This window comes from Gavialis gangeticus, unplaced genomic scaffold (genome assembly GCF_001723915.1).
Source record: "Gavialis gangeticus isolate Ggan-Ray unplaced genomic scaffold, GavGan_comp1, whole genome shotgun sequence".
Lineage (NCBI taxonomy): Eukaryota > Metazoa > Chordata > Crocodylia > Gavialidae > Gavialis > Gavialis gangeticus.
The window spans coordinates 96247244-96266259 of record NW_017728992.1 but is presented as its reverse complement, the minus strand read 5'-3'; the positions used below and the strand labels follow the sequence as shown (position 1 = coordinate 96266259).

At 38.3% G+C, this 19016-nt stretch overlaps 1 protein-coding gene across 2 annotated transcripts in view; it reads left to right on the top strand.

Annotated features, from left to right (window-relative positions):
• The window catches only part of SMCHD1 (structural maintenance of chromosomes flexible hinge domain containing 1), a 188403-nt gene that overhangs the window by 162626 nt on the left and 6761 nt on the right, over nucleotides 1-19016 (top strand). For both annotated transcript variants that reach the window (XM_019525875.1, XM_019525868.1), the window contains 10 exons: nucleotides 3147-3299; nucleotides 5484-5610; nucleotides 5803-5922; nucleotides 6658-6743; nucleotides 8009-8131; nucleotides 9998-10188; nucleotides 11751-11860; nucleotides 12362-12432; nucleotides 14574-14745; nucleotides 18230-18388. In XM_019525875.1, the coding sequence (XP_019381420.1) occupies nucleotides 3147-3299; nucleotides 5484-5610; nucleotides 5803-5922; nucleotides 6658-6743; nucleotides 8009-8131; nucleotides 9998-10188; nucleotides 11751-11860; nucleotides 12362-12432; nucleotides 14574-14745; nucleotides 18230-18388 (1312 nt within the window). The remainder of the gene's footprint in view (nucleotides 1-3146; nucleotides 3300-5483; nucleotides 5611-5802; nucleotides 5923-6657; nucleotides 6744-8008; nucleotides 8132-9997; nucleotides 10189-11750; nucleotides 11861-12361; nucleotides 12433-14573; nucleotides 14746-18229; nucleotides 18389-19016) is intronic.

Genomic DNA, 19016 nt, shown 5'->3' with positions numbered 1-19016 from the left:
GTTCAGGGACTGACTTCTCTCATGAAAAACTTCTTCAACAGATGTTTTAAACAAAAGGTTGGAGCAACATGATCGTAAGCACTGGAAGACATGCCTCTGCTTTTCAATCCCAAAGAAGAAATGGAAGTTGGTATCTAATTCTAGGCTTGATTACATGTGGAAAGCTTAATTTCAAGTTTATGATGTTAACTCTAGCTTCAGTCACCTGCTTGTTAATCCTCAAGCATGGCTCACAGCTTTTTTTTTTTTTGTTCTTATTTTACTCTGTCACTGAAACCTGGACAGGGAAAATACCTTTTACTTGTCACTGGGGACACACTACTGTTCAAGATGTACCCATAGCTGGATGATTGGCTCATCTAGTGGAACTCTCTCCTGCAAGTAACCAACTTCATTCATCTGATTCTAGGGCTCTTTACCTCACTGGGGCTTGTGACCAGCAGAGAGAATGTCACAATTCTGCTACCAATATATAAACTGAAAATACGTTAGTCTCAAGGTTAACAACAGCTTATCAACTGTGAGAGTTGCCAGACCAGGATATAGTTCATCAACCATTTTTGGGCTTCTCCAGAAACATCTGCACAGCATATGTCAGATTCCTCATGTGGCTTCTTGTACTATATCAAACAACATACTATATTTCCCCTTTTCTTCATAGAAGGGTATTGAAATTGTCCTAATCCATCTAGAAACCACCAGCTTGATTTGAAAATGCCATGTGAAGTCTTCTTTAGATCTATAGAAGGACCAACTTCATGTTTGCAATGGAATACTTTGTTATATACCACTATATACCAAAATGCTGACAGATTCCTGTACTTTAGGATGCAAAACTTATCTAGATTACCTTTATATAAAAGTCTTCTGCTTCCCTCAGGACTCTCACGTTATACATTTCAGAACTCTATCCTGCATGGCGTTTTTATTCTACCTAGCTAGCAGAAGTCCAAGCAAGGATAGGAAACATCACAGCCATCCCCTATATCTGTAGTCAACAGTGCAGTCACCTCCACTGTTGCCAAGAAGTTGTTCATCTCAGAAGCTAGTTCATGCATCATCAAATCGCATTTGCATTAGTGGCTCTGTATCTTCTAGGCTTGCAAAAATGTCTTAACAGATCAGCTGTCATATAATTTTCAGAGGTACAAACAAAAACTCAAATTTACAAAAGAAATTAAATGCAAAAATCTAGAATTCCATTCTTGGTTCCAAAATGATACCTTTTATTAGACCAAATGAGAAATTACAAAAAAAAATATTTTTCTGCAAGCTTTTGGGCATATGTGCCCTTCATCAGGCTTATGGAAAATTCAAGATGGTAAAAAGTCCTGATATGTAGGAAATTAAATTTCATTTTTCCACAGAGGAAGCAGAAGCTGGAAAACTATTCCCCTTGGCCCATGAGAGATTCTTTGTGAGCTTCCCCTTTGTGTAGATCAAGCAGGATTTCTTCCCTGGTAGTGTCAGATGGCAGGGAGATATAGTAATCTTTCTTGTTTAGCAATTAAGTATATAAACCAAAATTGGCTAAAATTCAGCATCTTCCATGTTTCAGGGATGTATGTGTGGTAGCCTTGTTGGTCTGAGCCAAAAGGAAATGCAAGAAAATTACAAATTTTAGAAGCAATAATACCCCAAACTAGACACATTTTCCACAGGAAAAAGAACAATAAATACACTATGTTCTATTCCAGAGGGGATGTAAGGCTAGGCTTCTTCTTAGATACGATCCTCCTCTTATGACAGCCAAGGCTCACAAGCCCACCTGCTGATATTGTTAAAATTGAGAGTCCTGAGTAAACTCATCCCAGATCAGATGCCACTTTTGGTAGAGAAGCACTTCAGTCTTTAAGTTGCACCTTGCTCCTAACATTCAGGTCTGGAAGTTGGGTCCATGGTAGACAGTCTCTTGAAGAAAAAAAAATTTCAGTAACTCTGATTTTTAAATATGTGGTACACAGATTCTGTAACCAAGCCCTATTGCTGCACCTCTGCCCTATTGCTGCACCTCTGTAGGTGTAAGGTTCAGTGTTGCTAAAAGCAGTGAGCTGCATTTTATGTCCGTGAGTGGGAAGCATAAGGATATCAAGACTAGGTACAGACCTTCAAAAAGCACAAGGCAGAATTGCTCTAAGTTACACAATTTTTTGTAAGCGGTTTAGATCGGTAGCAAGCAAAACACACATTTGCCCTTTGGTGGAGGAGAGGTGCAAATCTTAGACCCAGTTCTGCCATTTTTAAACAAGCCCATGTGTGCTGAACTTTGGTTCTGTTATGGGTATTGACTGGTTTCAGATCATTTACACCAGTAAAAGTGTAGTATCTGTACCTGGCCCAAAAGTGCATCTCCATAGATGCTGTCAGCCCAAAATAATTTCATTTCATATGCATGAGGTGTTAAACCAGTAATTCGTGTGGACAACACATATCAAAGGATCATACTTACCATAAGGTGAGTAACATTTTTAATTCTTTGCTACTGAATAGATTTCTGATGTTAATGTGATATTCAGCCACTGCTTAAAATCTACAATGCTAACTATTAGAACTCACCCCAGCAGAAAAACATGGGGCTGCGGCAGAACACACCAGAGCATCAATGGAATACTTCTGCAAGCAAAGAATTGGCTATGTAATTCTTCATCTTCCATCATTAGTGTCCTTTTCAGGCACTGTTGACCTTGTTCCATGGCCTTGCAAATTGGCTTCACAAAAGAAAGGAACTTGGTGGCATGGGATCTGAATATATTACTGGTGTAATTGGTTTTACTTCCACATGACAGTCCTGGAACTGAGTGGTTGAACAACACGTAGGCAATCCTGTCACAGGTTTACAAGCCCAGTACCAGTCCCTTGTTCAAAGAAAAGCTTTCTCAAAGATTGATGCTAATTAGAAAATAGGATAGAGAGGGAACTGCTGTTTGTACACCTGTCTCTCCAGGGACTGCTGCGTCAACCTAGAACCTTACATAACAAAACTCATGCCATGGTGCACCTTTACAAACCTCACCATTTGCTTAGATGCTAAGAAAAGACTGTGTGTAACAGCGCCATCTAGTGATGTCTGTCATAATTTTTAGCATTGTTTAGTGCAATTTTTATCATGAGCTACACAGAAATTCTTTTTTGTCTTTTTAATTAAGGATGAATACAACAATCGTACAGGAAACTATTTGGCTGGCAAGATAATAGCTAAAATTGAGTGTCCTAATGAAGATGATACAGAGATCCCTCTGTTTCAAGGGAAAGTTAGTACAGTAGAATTTCCATTTCATTATGGATCTGCTGAAATTGTAGTAAGTATACTAATCACAAAAAATGGTTTTTATAGGTGATATAATATAAAGTATGTGTACTTATAATTTATATAAAGTAATATAATAACTTTTCTCTGACGTTAATGAGATCTTTAGTTTTGAATGGAACTTCTTTGTTATAGAATTTAAAGCCTGAAAGTACTGTTAAATCATCTGACTAATCATCAACTGATCTGCGTCTCAGGCCATTAATGTCATCTTTTTGTGGGTTTGGAAAAGTTATTGGATTCTCCTTGAAACATGGCAATGGAATTTGTGAATGGATCATACACTAAATATATTATCACCTCAGACTTATAATTGTTTTTGTTTTAAGCAGTATTTTTTTTGTTTGTATTACCAAAGCATCTAGGATCCTACTGAACAAGGGCCAGTACAAAGATGGAGTAAAAACAAGTTACAGTCTGTAAGACTACAAATAGGGAAGTGTGAGAGAGCACAAGTATATAGTAATACAAAGTATTTGGCTTGATAGGTCATAGTGCTAGCATGACAGCAGAAATAGTAGCCTATTTTACTGTGCATTTAAAGCATCACTTAAAAAAAAAATACAGTTACACTAATGTGCAGTAAAATAGGCTACTGCGCATTAAGCATCACTTTAAAAACATGCACTTTCGGTACTGCGCAGTAGGGCAACCTAATGCGCATTTATTTAGTACCTCACATTGGAGGTACTAAATTTAATGCACCTTAGGAAAGGCACATTTAATGCAAGTGTAGATGTGCCCTTTCTGTCTCTGAGCTCCAGCAGCTGGCCTTTAAGAGCAAATTTGCCATGCCCATGCCTAGTTTTCCTGCCTCAGAAGCAAAGCTGACGTCTTGCACTTTGTCTCGTTTTCTGTTCCATTTACACATCCCTGTATTTCCATCCTCCTGCTATTTTCACACTCCTCATGAGATGTGACTGCTTTCAACAGTGGCTCCTGTTCCCCTCCCCAGTTCCCTTCCCACCCCCCACCTTCATCTGCTGAGTGGGTTTGTTACGTACTTCATTAACAACCTGTTCTAGTGACTCCTATATCCTTCCCCTTTCAGTAGTTTAAGTAATCAGCAGATCTTCCCCGGCTATAACAGCTGAGAGCTCACAGCGGTATGTAACTTCATGTATGTGAATAGACCTATTGAATTCAATTCAATTTAATTGAATTGGAGTTGTGACTATTATATATTATATATGAATTATTAGTTGAGAAATGAATTAGCTATACATGCGTTTAAAACTCTGCAGAAGAAGTTTAGCGATACTTTTATTTTTGAGGAGTGTTCCAGAAATATTATTTCATGAAAGTGATAATCACATGTGTATCAATCATTTGAAATTCATCAATATTAAAAGTGTTCTTGAAGAAACGTGGGGTTCTAACAGTGGTTATAAATGGAATGGTGGGTCTGATTTTTCTTGTATGGAAATCTTATACATGTTAGCAGTAGAATAATCATGACATGTATTGTGATCATGACTCATTAAGACTGGAAAAGATTCTATGTACAATTCCTTTAAGGCTTACTTATACTGATTTTAGTTTAGAAATTATGTCTAAGTTGGACATTCTTAAAATATAATAGTACTTGGAAAATGGTTGATTTTTCAATTTAGAGAAAATGGCTTTTAATTTTTAAATGATTTATGTACCTGTCAGAAAACCATGTTCATTCACATGGGAAATATTGTCTGCTTCCATGGTAACAGCAGTAACTTTAACTCAGCACTGGGAATTAAGTGTTTTCGTCATCTCTGTTCATACATTTGATCTTGTGCTTAATTATTTTGTTTATATTGTTTTCAAATGATACACAGATATTCCGATACTTCTAAGCCAGTCTTATTTGTGGGAAAATTCAAACTATAATTTTTCAGAATTTTTCTTCTCACAAATGGTCCATATTAAAAATTACAACACTATATTAAAAGGTTACACTGGTACTTTAGTTCTTAAACTTATATTGTAAGTTTAATAAACTTTCATTAAGAATTTTTTTTAAAGTTGAATAACATTAAATTACTGAAACTTCAAAGCCAATATTTAAGAATATACCCATGTTTCATAAATACAACTCGGTTGAGCTTGTAAAACTGAATCTAAAAATATTTTTAAATTTTCTTTGACACTGGGGATATGTGTATAATGATGTAATGTAATATATATTTTTCCCCCATAGAATCTAGTGTTGGCAGAAAATAGCCCAGGAAGAGATAGCACTGAATATATTCTTGCATTTGAACCAGACGTGCCAGGTTTGGAAAAACCTTTGGAACCGTATCGTCTGTCCTTTATGTTTTACAATAGTGAGTTTCATGAGTAACTTAAAAGTCTTTATGTTGTTCCTTCAAACTTAAAGATCAATTTCCATTTTTAAAACAAAAAAATCCATAATGCTCTTTTAATAATCCCTACCCATCACGTTTGGTAACATTTTAATGTGTATGTTGATAGTGTTTAGATGTTACTGGGTTTAACAAAATTACATTTTTATTTAGATTTTAAGAAGCAGCAGCAAATGGCAACACTTACAAGAGAGAGAGACCAGCTGTCTCAATCAGTACTTGCATACAGAAGTTTATTTGAAACCAGCAACCAGCTTGTTACTGAAATGAAATGTAAGTCATTTCACTTACTTAAATAACTTAGGCATAAAATGTTTTTATTATGATTTTGATAGGAAAAAGACAATAAATATCAACAATGAAAAATGAAACAAATTAAACATCCGGTTATTAGAGCAGTTTTATATAAAAAAACATTTAGCCATTCTGTTGATTTGAGGCAAAATTTCTTAAGCCAGAATTATCAAAAGAGCATGCCTAAAGTTGAGCACTTCAGCCAATGACCTGTTTTTCACAGGAGTGAAAATGAATGTTTCTATTTCATTACAAGTGGTGTAGAACAATGGCACCCATTGGCTGGATCCAGTAGTATGGGGTCAGTCTGCAGACTGGATCCCACAAAGGATTGTTCCATGGGTGTAGTTCAGCACATTGGATTGATCCTGTATATCACGATCCAGTTTTGTGGCCATTTTTTCTGACCCACAGAGCTCCCCTGGGTCCAGAAATTTGGCATCTGGGGAGCAGTAATTGATGCTGACACTATTCTCCCACTGCCAAACTACCTTCTTTTCCAAGTTTTTTTAATATGAATGGGATATATCCATTTGAAGAAAAAGAAATGCTTACAGTCTGGACAGATCTGTGGTGCCACAAGTCCGTACTAGAAGGGAAATACAAGTCCCATATCTCTGGCCATCAGACTGATCGCTCCTAATGTAGCTAATTTTTCCGTTTCATTTCAGCACTACCTGTCTGAATAACTGTTGATTTATTACATTGTTAAAGGTCAGGCCAAAGAAGCTGAAACGAGAGAAACTCATCTGAAGAATGAGCTGAAAAAACATCAAATCAGCATACCACCGACAAACATAGTATGACTTTGTCCTTTTTTCACAGAGCCACATGTTTATCACTTTGCAAATGAAACTAAATCTCAGTAATTTGCATCAAAAAAATCAAACGATTTTTAAAAAAAATTCTTGTTTCCCCTTCTGACCATGCCTTCCCCAGTTACTTAGATTCTAAACCAATTGGCACACTTACATGAAGTAGTACCAAAGCATGTCTGTTGAAGAACAGCAAACTATTTTATTGTCATGTTAATATGTTTCAAACCTTCCTTGAAGGATGGAAATATAGCTCAGTTTCTGCCCATATCTGCTTCTTGCCTTACAGGATGGCTAACTCTGACACGGCTATTTATTGCTATCCAAAGAACTTCTACCGCCAGACCTTTTCTGGTGTGGGCCTGTCAAATTACTGTCAGATGATTATATATTTTGCATGTTACTGACCAAGGCTCAACTTAAACTAATAATTTAAGATGCAACAGTAGTACTGGTTACATTGTAACAAAATTTGAGAGATCTTAAATTAAATTTAAAAGGTTATTATCTAAATCATTGAAGAGAAAGGTGAACACCCAGGATATTACTTCATATAAATACCTATATAGCCCTTCACGACAAATCAGTAAAATAAATTGTTTCTGCAACTGTGCATTCAACAGTCTGGACCCATAGTTTTTCCTATATTTGCTGAACTTTTTAGATCAGGGTGTCAAACTCATGATGTGCCCTGGGCCAATCCATCATGGCATGGTGGCAGTAGTAGCCTCTGTGGCAGCCACCTGCTGTGGTGGAAACAGCACCTGCTGTCAGTGGCGGTGTCTACCAGGGCCCACAGGTCCTGGATTCTGCAGCTTGTCACGCCAACTGCTGGCCACACTTCCAAGCTCCCTGGCCCACTTAAGTCCTGATATGACAGATCAAGCAGTTCTGCTACATGTTTGAAACCCCTGTTTTAAACCATATGCATATTAAGCTTCCAAAATATGTTTTCGCTATACAGCTACAGTCCTTCCTGCTAGCTCCTGAGCTTTCTTAATTCTAGACAGGCACCTTCAGATTCTCATGACGCAATCAGCTAGTCTGGCAGAACATGCTATAATTAGCTGAATTACTTCAATGAAGGGCTCATAAGCACATTTGTGAACTACCTTATTTGTTTTCATCTGGGACCAGACTGATCCAGATTGTTGAATGCTTTAGTAGTGCTGTAGAATCCGTAGAACTAAATAAAATCTCTAAACTGAGCCAATATTATGCATTTGTTAACTTTTGGTTTTAATTTACAGCTGCAGCATGTTGATTCTCTCATGAAACAAAAGATATTGGAGCAGGAAGCAGTAATGAAGCAACCTAGGAGAACATGTACCCTCCCAAACTATTCCAAAGGCAATCAAGATATTTTAGGGAAAGTAAGTTTCTCCAAAATACTTTCTAGTACAGTTCTATGCAGTAGAGAGTATTGACAGCCATGACTGCAGAGAACCTGCTTCAAGTTGCTTGATGAACAAGATTTTAAACAAATATCCAAACAAAAATACTTTCAGAATTGTCAGATAGGGCTGGAATATGGGCACTAGAGATTAATGGTTGCAAGGGGGCAGAGCAACAAAGGTGGGCAATATAGATGGTAAAGGGCTTGGAAAGCAAGGCATACAAGTCATACACTATGAAATCTGTGAAACTATGAGAGGGTAAAGGAGCTAAGCATGTTCAGCTTGTGGAAAAGGCACTCACAAGGGGACATGATAGCAGTCTTCCAATACTGGAAATGTTGCCACAAAAAAAGGGAAAGCACCTTTTCTTGTGCTGTAGAGAGGAGGGTGCAGACTAGTAGTTTGAAGCTGTAGCAAAATAAGTTTAGATTGGATGTCCATAAAAACTTCTTCACTGTTAGAATAGTGAGGCAGTGGCATAGAGTATTTAGGGTAGTTGTGGACTCTCCATCACTGGAGGTGTTCAAGAAGAGATTGGACAGCCACTGGTTGGGAATGATCTGCCCTGTGTGTCCTACTATGGGTATTTCCCAGGCTTGTGAGCTTTGCCACTTATCCTCTCCCATTCTTCCCCCTCCCCTCCTTTCCCTGACCCTTCTGCTACATGTGTTAGGGTGTTTTTAAGCCTTCCTCAGAGACACTGGGTATTGGCAACAGCCAAGGCTGGGGATTTTGACTGGGGTGTTCTAGTGCTCGTCCTGGGACCAAAGCTGGAGTTTCCTGGATAGAGGGACTTGCCTCTCCACTCAGGGGCTGACCAATGGCTGTTTTTGGGGACAGAAGGGAATTTTACCCCATGGTCAGATGGGTATGGACTATGGGTATGTTTGCCTTCCTCTGTAGGCGGGGGGTGTGGCCCTCTACCCAGGATCTCTTAAATGTCTTGAAAACATTTCATAGAAGCAGGATATTGACTGCCATAGTTCCTTTGTTTTACCCATGGCTGGTTAGGGGTGTTAGATCTGTGTTGTGTCAAGGTGGATGATATTCTTATATAGAGTTTAGATCGGATTGTGTAGGATTGTTTAGATCAGCGTTTCTTATCCCATGGGTTGTGGCCCAAAAGTGGATCACAAGAATATGTGAAAGGGTTGTGAACAAACTTTAAAAATGGATCAAGAAACTTTTTAAAAATGGATTTTTCCTTTAAGGGAGAAAAACATGGGAAACCCTGGATTTTTCACTTGCAGACTGGCAGACTTCCAGCCTACAAAGGGGCCCCCATACCTCACACTTCTGCCCCATACACCTACACCCTGCCCCCCACACTCGGGGGCTAGGGGATGGGGAACAGGTACAGAGTGAGGGGCACTGGGTCAGGACTGGCCATCAATGTTTAAAAATGGGTCCTGGTACAAAAGAGGTTGAAAACCATGGGTTTAGATAAGGAATGATCCTGTTTCAGGAAGGGTTTTGAACTAGATGATCTCTGGAGGGCTTTCCCAACCCTACTTCTCTATGACTTACATTATAGACAGACATTATACTTTTACCAGTATAAGTGATCAGAAACCAGTCTACCCATGACAGCACAGAAGTTTGGCACGCATAGACTAGTTTAAAAATGGCGGAACCCAGTCTAAGATTTGCATCTCCTATCAGAGGGTGAATGCGTGTTCTGTTCACTACTAATCTAGCATACACTGCTTACAGAAAGCCATGTAACTTGGATCGATTCCGCCTCGGGCTTTTTGACCTTTTGTACCTAGCCTGTATGCTATGATTGCTTTAGCTGGGAAAAGTGAAATATTTTTTTTTATTATTTTTACCTTTATGGTGTAGATTGCACATTTAGCACAAATTGAGGATAACGAGGCGGCAAAAGTCATCTCTTGGCATTTGGCAAGTGACATGGACTGTGTAGTCACCCTGACTACTGAAGCTGCTCGTCGTATCTTTGATGAAACCCAAGGTCGACAGCAAGTGCTGCCTCTTGATTCTATATTTAAGAAGACTCTCCCTGATTGGAACAGGTATTTAAAAAAGATTTGTACTTCTTGTCTTCCTAGCAAACCTGTTCTTGATTTTCCTTTTTTCCTAATATTGTTTAAACTTTACCTTCACATAGGTTTCTCACTATAAAATGTCTTCTGATAATAAAATGTTTATTGGTGGCAGTGTAGTTTGAAGTGTTAAATAAAATCTTTGTTCTGTAAACTTAACTTTGCATTGTTCTGTATTTTAGAAGTTTGTCTCAGAAGACAGGTGATATAGTACTAAGCTTCTTTCCTTCACTCATACTCTATTATCTATCTCTCTTACAGTCTAAAAACTATTTTTTGAAAAAAAGTTATGATATATAGAACTGGTGTTTGGGATATTTTTATTAATACTTAATGCTTTGAGACTAAATTATAACATTTTTTCATAATCCTTAAAATTAAATTGTAATTCAACTATAATAAATTATCCATTTTCTCAAAGAAAGAGGCATGATGTGGATTTTCAGTTTTCAACCATATTCCAAAAGAGGATTCGTCTGATAAACAGTTTATTTGAATGTATAATTGCCTTTTAATTTATTCATAGAATCACAGAAAGCCATAGAAATTAAGGGCTGGGAGGGACCTCAGAAGATTGACCCCTCTGGGCAAGAATACTGCTGAGATCAAATGATACCAGCAAGGTGTCTGTCCAGTCTCCTTTTGAAGACTTCCAAGGTTGGGGACTGCACCACCTCCTTGGGAAGTCTGTTCCAGATTCTGGTCACCCTTACCATAAATAAGTTCTTCCTTGCATCCAACCGGAAACCATCCTCTAACAATTTATGGCCATTGCTCCTTGTCTTCCCCTGGGGTTTCCTAATGAACAGTTTTTCTCCCAGCTCCCAATATTCACCCCTTACTAATAGACGGCCTCAAGTCCCCCCTCAGTCATCTCTTCCCCAGATCCCTTAGTCTTTTCTCATAAGGCTTGTTCTCCAGGACCTTAATCATTCTTGTGGCCCTTCTCTGGACCCTTTCAAGATTCTCCAAATCTTTTTTGAAGTTCAGTGCCCAGAACTGGGCACAGTACTCCAGCTGGGGTCTCTCCAGTGCTGAGTAGAGAGGAAGTATTGCTTCCTTAGCCCTGCTCACGATGCATCAGCTAATGCATCCCAGTATGCTATTAGCTCTGACTACAGTGTTGCACTGGTGGCTCATGTTCATCCTGTGATCAACGATAACCCTGAGGTCCCTTTCAGCCATCATGCTGGCCAGGACGTCTCCTCCTAACCTATATTCATGTCACTGGTTACTTCTCCCCATGTATTAAAATGTCAAGAGTCTCAGCTCTTACAAAAACAGTGTATCAGACCTAGGCCAAAAAAAAAATCTTTAATTCAGATATGTGAATTAATAGAACACTGAATCATAATTTCTTGGTAGTGTTTAATACATTTTGAAGCTTAATTACATGTTGGTGACTTTGAGCTCGGTGCATTGAAGTTTTAAAATGTGCATCAGGCAGATTTTTATGTTTCTGATTAGACTTGTCAAAGGTTATGGTGAAAGAAAATAAAGTGTAATTTGTCATGCTTGCTTTCTTTAATCAGGCCTTTACCTCACTTTCGGAATGGGAAAGATTGCTTCAAACCGATTGGAAAACCTGTATTTGCCAGAGATTTGTTAACATTTCCAGATAATATAGAACACTGTCAGATAGGTAAATGACATTTTAAAAAGTGTTAGTATCTTAATTTATAAATAGAGGAGGTGAATAGTTTCTTGTTTTTATCAGAGTGTACATGTTATATGTTCAGGGAACTCAGCTAAACTCCTCTCAAACTTGCTTTTTTGACTAAGTGATTCCAACAGATAATGTTTGGTAGTAAGAGTATGACACTCAAGTTAATTTTTTTGAAAGCAACAGTTGTGAATATTCCCAGTGAGCACCATCACCAGTCTGTTTTTGATATTTATTCTCTTATCTTTACAATATAATTGGGGGAGTGTTTAAATACCTCATTATTTTAGACATTCAACCTAATGCCAGTAAACTGGAATCAGTTGTGAAATAAATTAAATTAATATTTTCCAGTTGCAAAGTACTACTTTGTAAAATCATTTGCCAGTTGTGACATCTGGGCCCCAGAGCTCATATGGATAGTTTAGCATTTTTTGTTGCTGAGAATTTTCATCATTTACAAATTCATTAAATTTACAGTGTTCGGGATGTTGTTAGGAGACACCATCATAATAGACAATTTGGATGCTGCCAATCATTACAGAAAAGAGGTATGTAATGTAGTTTCAGTTGTTATATACTTATTTGAATAAAATCCTATTAAGTTTCAGGTTTAGTATGCTTGGAAACAGTGATGGATTCTTGTCTGGTTTAAACTTTCATAGATGCATGTATGCCACTGGACTTTTGATGATGTATTTCAGCTCAGGTTCTGTCCATGAATGTTTTCCAGGTTTAAGTCTCAATGCATTTTATGATGCGTTTAGTCTACAGTATCAGTGCCAATGAAATTTTCTCTAATCTGGACTTTATTTAAACAAAACGCTACCATGTGGATGTTGCAATGACAGGGGTGTCCAGCCTGCATCACAAGAGCCACAGGCAGCCTCTGGGTGTGGCACACAAAAGGTCAGGGAGGAGACAGGCAGCACAACAGCAGATAAGGGAGGGAGCAGGTGGCAGAGCAGATCAGGCAGGGAGTGTGGGGCAAAATGCAAAACAGGAGATCAGTCAGAGGAAGGGAATCAGGATTGCATTTGGAGAGTGTGCACAGTTAATGTGGCACGCCTGCCAAAACTGTTGGCTCCAGCTGTTTTACATCATGGGACATATTCTAGAGTGGACCACAAGGTGGCTGCCAGGTCCTTTTATTTTCTCCTTGAAATCCACAGACTCTTTTTTTGTGCATGTGTTAGAGTTGCTTTTGTGTGTGTGTGTTAAGAGTTGTGACTCTGCTAAAGAGAATACCAATATATCAGTTTGACTGTACAACCCATGCCCTTGCAGTGCAAAGATTTGCTGGTTGTGAGCATAACTCACCCTTCAAAAATCCTGTAATGCTCTTTCACATATGGAGCATCACTTTAATTCAGCCAGATGCTTTTGGGAAAGCTCAGCCATATTTCATGCTTTCAAAAGCATACACTCGTTGCAAATCTGTTGTTAGAATTTTTAATTAGATTTTTTTCAGTGATTTTTTTTTTTTTCTCCTATATTTAAAGTAAAATGTAAGCTAGGCTGTGAGGCACTCTTCTTTTTTAGGTTTGATGAACATAGTGACAGAAATTTGGGATCCGCAAAGATGATTTATCTGGAGCTCAGTAGACTTGTATTCTGACAGCTCACTGAGGTTTAATAGAAGCAAGTTTCAGCAGGCATGGGCCATGATCTAAGAAAGTTCCATCACTCATCACTTTGTATCTCGACCTCAGAATTTTTCCTGTCCTAGTTACATATTGATTCAGTATTCATAAATAGAATTAAACTGTTTATACATCAAACCCTGAGGGCTCATTAATGTCTTTTATAACCAGAAATGTCGGAAGGGGTCATGTTGCAGTGGGTATTCCAAGTAGAGCATCCATTTAACTGTATGACACTGCAAGATCTGAAATGAGATAGCTTTATCAATTTGGAATCAGTGCAGTGTGGGTTCCTGTCTGTCTGTGAAGAGAATGGGTCAGGGTTGTACAGTATGTTACCTGCATTAGAATTGATCTTGGCCATTGAACCAAGCACTGGACAAAAGAAGCTCTTTGTATATCCACATAAAATTGGATAGAATTTGGAGGATATGATTTACTTACATATTTCTTTTTCTTTCTTTCTTTCTTTCTTTCTTTCTTTCTTTGCCTTATAATATGAATGCCTCGGTATGCATGAATAAATGATCAAAATAGCTGCCAGTTAAAGTACCACTTTGCTCTAAAAGGTAGCTGTGCAAAAGTGCTTCTCAGCAGAAATTACTTTGAATGAATTTTAGTCACTTCTGTTTGTCTTTATGAGAGAGTGCATTTTATTTCTATAAAGCCAGCACAGTTAGGAAAATCGGTTCTTATTCTAGATCATGTATTATCCATAGGTGATGATGATTGCCTTCCAATTACAGGACCAAATTCTAATCTGTGGAATTACTCCCTAGTAGCAATCCAAGAACCAAGGAGAAAACTGGGCATAGATCTTCTGGGTCTCTGAATTTCCAAGACTGGAAGAGTAATAGGAAAGGTCTTCTTACTTTTAAATTGAACATGATTGCCCTATAATTTATTGAGCTGGAATAATCCATGCAGTATTGTGACGCGATTTTGAAGAATTACTTTTCAGTGCAGAGCCAACCTTGTTGGAATGTATACCTATCTTTACATTGTTTTTAACTGGTTTACTAATTTAGTATCACTTTATACTTATATAGGTTGTAAAAATTGCACATTGCCCAACATTGCTAACTAGGGAAGGAGATAGAATCCGCAGTAATGGAAAGTTCGGAGGCCTTCAAAATAAAGCTCCACCGATGGACAAACTCAGAGGAATGGTATTTGGTGCACCCATGCCAAAACATTACTATACTCTGTCTGGGCAGCTAGGTGGGTTGATTAAAATTGTAATAATACAGTATCAAATAATATTTAAAGTGATATTCTTTGCACACATCTTTGTGGAACATAAGGCTTAAAGTTGAGATCTTTTTAAAAAAGAAAGTATCTGTACAATCACTTACTTATTTGTGAATTCAAGTTGTATTTGAAAATTTGGCCTCTAAAATCCATAATGGTTTGTCTTCAGGAAAAGGAATACAAAAAACAACTATGAGATGTTCCCTCTTATTGCTGTGTTAGTGAGAGAGTGCCTGTAGGTGCTACTTGTTCACAGAGAAGTATGGAAAAAATTACCTTTGAGAGAATAAACTGGTTGAATCCCAAAGTCTAGGAAAATGTTGATTTCTTAAGTTCCGTCTTGGTAGGAAAACTTATACTGTAATCTCATACAGATCAAGTTCTGTCACTGAGTTCCATAAAGCAGAGATGTTGAAATAGACAATCTTATGGGCATCCTTATCCAGCCACTATTACTTTCTTTATTGGATAATTACACCTACTCATATCATTAGATGCTGCTTTTCAGAAAACTTAGCTTAATAACTTAATGATAAACAAGCATATTGTAAGATACTGCAGCTTTTGATTTCTTATATTTTCCAGAATCCTTTTAAAATAGTCATACATTCATTTGTATATGTATTCATATTGTAAAATTATTTTACTTTTCAGAAACAAGGTTTACTGTACCCTTCCTAAGTCCTTGCTTTCAGGAGAGGGAAAAGTGAAGGAAAAAGGACATTTCAAAGAATCCCAGGGTTAGAAGGAACCTTCCTAGATGCACAGGATTTGCTGTTCATAAAACATCCTATAGATCAGTGCTGTCCAACTTCTGAGCGGTCAGGGACCACACTACACTACCTGCTGCTGGAAGCCTAGGAGCTGGGTATTACCCCTTAACAAGTCACCATAGCCATCATTTGGACAACCCTGCCATCAAAAAGTCTTGCCCTTTCTCTTTGTCTTCCTTGATATTTGATCTAAATGTTCTGTATCACAGTATAAGCTAGTGATTGCCAAGGGGCATGCCACAGCACACTAGTGTGCTGTAGGAGTGACATAGAGAGATCTTGTGATACACTTACGTGAGGAGGCAAATGGTTTCCTCCCCTTCTGGCACCCTGTACCTGTCCCAGCTACTCCAGCAGAGCCTGTGGCTTCACTTCTAAAAGCTGCTGCCTTCCCCATCCTCAGGCAGCCCCTGTGCTGCCCTCTCCCATCCGTACACTGTCCCAGCAGCATGTTCCTCTGGTAGCAGGTAGATGGGCAGATGCCTGGACAGAGCTGTGTTTTCCAATCCAGTTTACCCTCTCCACTCTTCCTGTGTGGGGGCTGCCCTTGCCCATGAGGTATAAACCAAGGGCTGGGAGGGACAGACAGTGGAAAGAGCAGGGCACAGCAGGATGAGGTCCTGTCAGCTCAAGATCTAGAGCTAGATGAGTCTGCTCAGGACCCAGCTAGATGAGTGATTCTCAGGTTTTAATTCCTGGTATCTGAAGCAAACCTTAAGTTTGGCTCCCAACTGAATTAAAAAATAGAGAGGGCTTGCTTTCTGGTTCTGAGGTCATTCAGTCAAACATCCAGTACAGGTGCAGTATTCCCCATCTTTATTCCCTATTTTTAAACCATTCCACTTAGATGCTTAGTTGTTTCTTCTTAAGAAGGTAGAAATTTTGCAGGAAGTAGTGTTCTAGGACTTGCCAATAGGGTCTTAAAAGCTTCATCAGACAGGAACACAAAATCCTGAGTTCCAAATCCTGACATTAATGTAATTGAATTCAAAGACCATTTCATCCTATCTTTATTTGCAGCAAAAGAACAATAATTAAAACCAAGCAGCTACATAAATGTAGTATTCTAGTTGCACGTTGTTTCTAACGAAGGTCAAAGAGAAGTGCACTCTCCATTTGATCACTCCATTACTTTTCTGTTGTCTGTCCTGATAGCAATGAACATTTATTTGTCTTGGTTTTAGGTTTGCTTGTTCCCTGTGCTCAGGTATCCTATTTTATATTGAAAACAACGGTCTATAGTGTTTCAAAGAAATCACTGAAACTTGCATTTTGAAAGCTCATTCTTAATATTTCTCAATTATTTCAGCACTGAACATGCTGTATGACCAAATAAAATAATATATCTTCTAAGCCAGGGTTGTTAAACTTTTGAGTGGCCATGGCTGCACCCCCACACTCATTACCCCCTTGCTGTACAGGCTGTGTGAGCAAGAAGCAAAACCCAATGAGTAGCAGCAGACTAGATACAACAGGGGAGAGTGGTGGTCAGGCTCAGGAACCTGCAGGCTCTGAATTGGATAACTGTGTACTCCACCACTAACTCTTCAGATTTAGCCAAAGAAACATGATTTAGTTATCTGATGTATCAACAGCAGTAAGCATTCTATTAGTCAAATTAATCCTTTGTTTGCACCAGCATTGCCCTGTTGTCTTTGCTGTGTTTTCATAGGTGCAACTGAAGGAACCTCAGGCTTACTTTGTGCTACAAAACTTGACTGGCAGAACTCCAGTTCCCGTGGCAAAACTTTGAGGTCATGCATACTTAAACCTACTCTGTGGCAACAGAGCTCTCCACTCTGCTGCAGAGTTTCTTCACCTCTGCTGAGTGGAAAAAGGCTTTTGCCACTGCCCTACAGCTCCCTGAAAGGCATATGAAGATATTTCTGTGCCTTCAGTTGGTTCCACAATCAGTGTAGCAGCCAATGCCTTCTCAGACTGCTCTGCACTCTGGTATAGCTGCTGTGGTAGAGCCATGTAGGTCTGGAAGCACACACATAGACCTGTGCTTTGGTAGCTTGGCAGTGGCAGGTACTGCCGAAACTTCCTGCTGCCAGACTAGCTTAGAGCGATGAACACTGCTTAGCAAACAGTCTATTCCACAGGACTGGGATTCAAATCATTCAAGTCTCACATTTGAATTCTGTAGTGCTGAAGGAATAAAAAGATGTAAAATCCCTCAGGACGTGTCTGTACACGGTGCAGTGATATCTGAGCTAGTTCTGCTCACCCTAGCTTTAGAACGAGCCACAGTATTCCTGTGTTGGTTCACATGCAGCATTGCACTAATTAGCACTGCTGAACAGGTACCAGAACTAGCCTGAGTACCACTAGTGCTGCCTTACACCATACCCCCACTCCTTTATTGTCACCAAAGTTAGCAAATGTGATTTGGAATGCAAAAGAGTTAAATAAAGTGCCGTTTTCAAAGTAGACTAGCACTTCAAATTACCACATGTTAAAAAATAGCTTCAGAATGTTGGATGTGATCTTTTTCAGCCTACTCACAACCCTTTGAACCATTATAGTTCCAGGGGGTCTGCAACAATTTTGAATGATTCTTTATGTTGATGGCTTCCTTGTATTATGCCTGGCAGTCTCTTAAGAGCCAGTTTTGAAAAATAGCCTTCATTATTTTATTGTTTTGTGTGTTTTATGAAATCTTCTGTTTCTTTAATTAGAACTTCTTCAGCAATACCGTACATCAGTGATAAAACTTAATTGTGCAAATAAGGACCTTGATTCACAATTACAGTCCCTGAAAACTCCAGAGATGCAAAAGAAAAAACAGGAACTTGCTGAGCAAGAGAAAAATCTCAAGCTAATAGAGCAGAAACTGGGTACGTAAGAACTTTTTGCTAACACCCACTTGTCTCTGAGGGGGAACTGCTAATAAAGTAGAGTACTGTACATCTGGATGTAGTTATGTTAAAAACACTAGAAAAATTGAACCACAAAGGCAAAATATACTAAAGATTGGTTTAAAACTCAGTTCCCAACATGGGCTTTTATTTTAGCGTACAATTAGAATCTTGAATTGTAGCATCTAATTCTTAAAGATCAAAAAAAAAGTACAAAAGCTGTTTTAGGTGCAACGTTGTTCATGAAAAACCAGATGCATATCGCATAAAAGGGTGTCTTTAACTGGTCACGCCTTTATTATCTAAAGTGACTTGTGAACATGAGACTATGATCTCACTAATAAGAATTAAACATTTTTATTTTTTTGCTTTCCAGCATTGGGAAAAGATGCTTGTTCAAATCACTTAACAAAGAGATCAACTAATGTGTTTTCCTAGCAAAAATAACATGTTTTCTAACTAAGAAAATACTATCTTGATTCTTTTACAATAACATTTCAGAATGTAATAAATATGTATTGAGTTGATATAAAAATATTTGTGATGTATTTGAAAACTAAGTTTTAATTCCCACTAATCTATAAACTCCACTAGTAAAGTGTGCAGT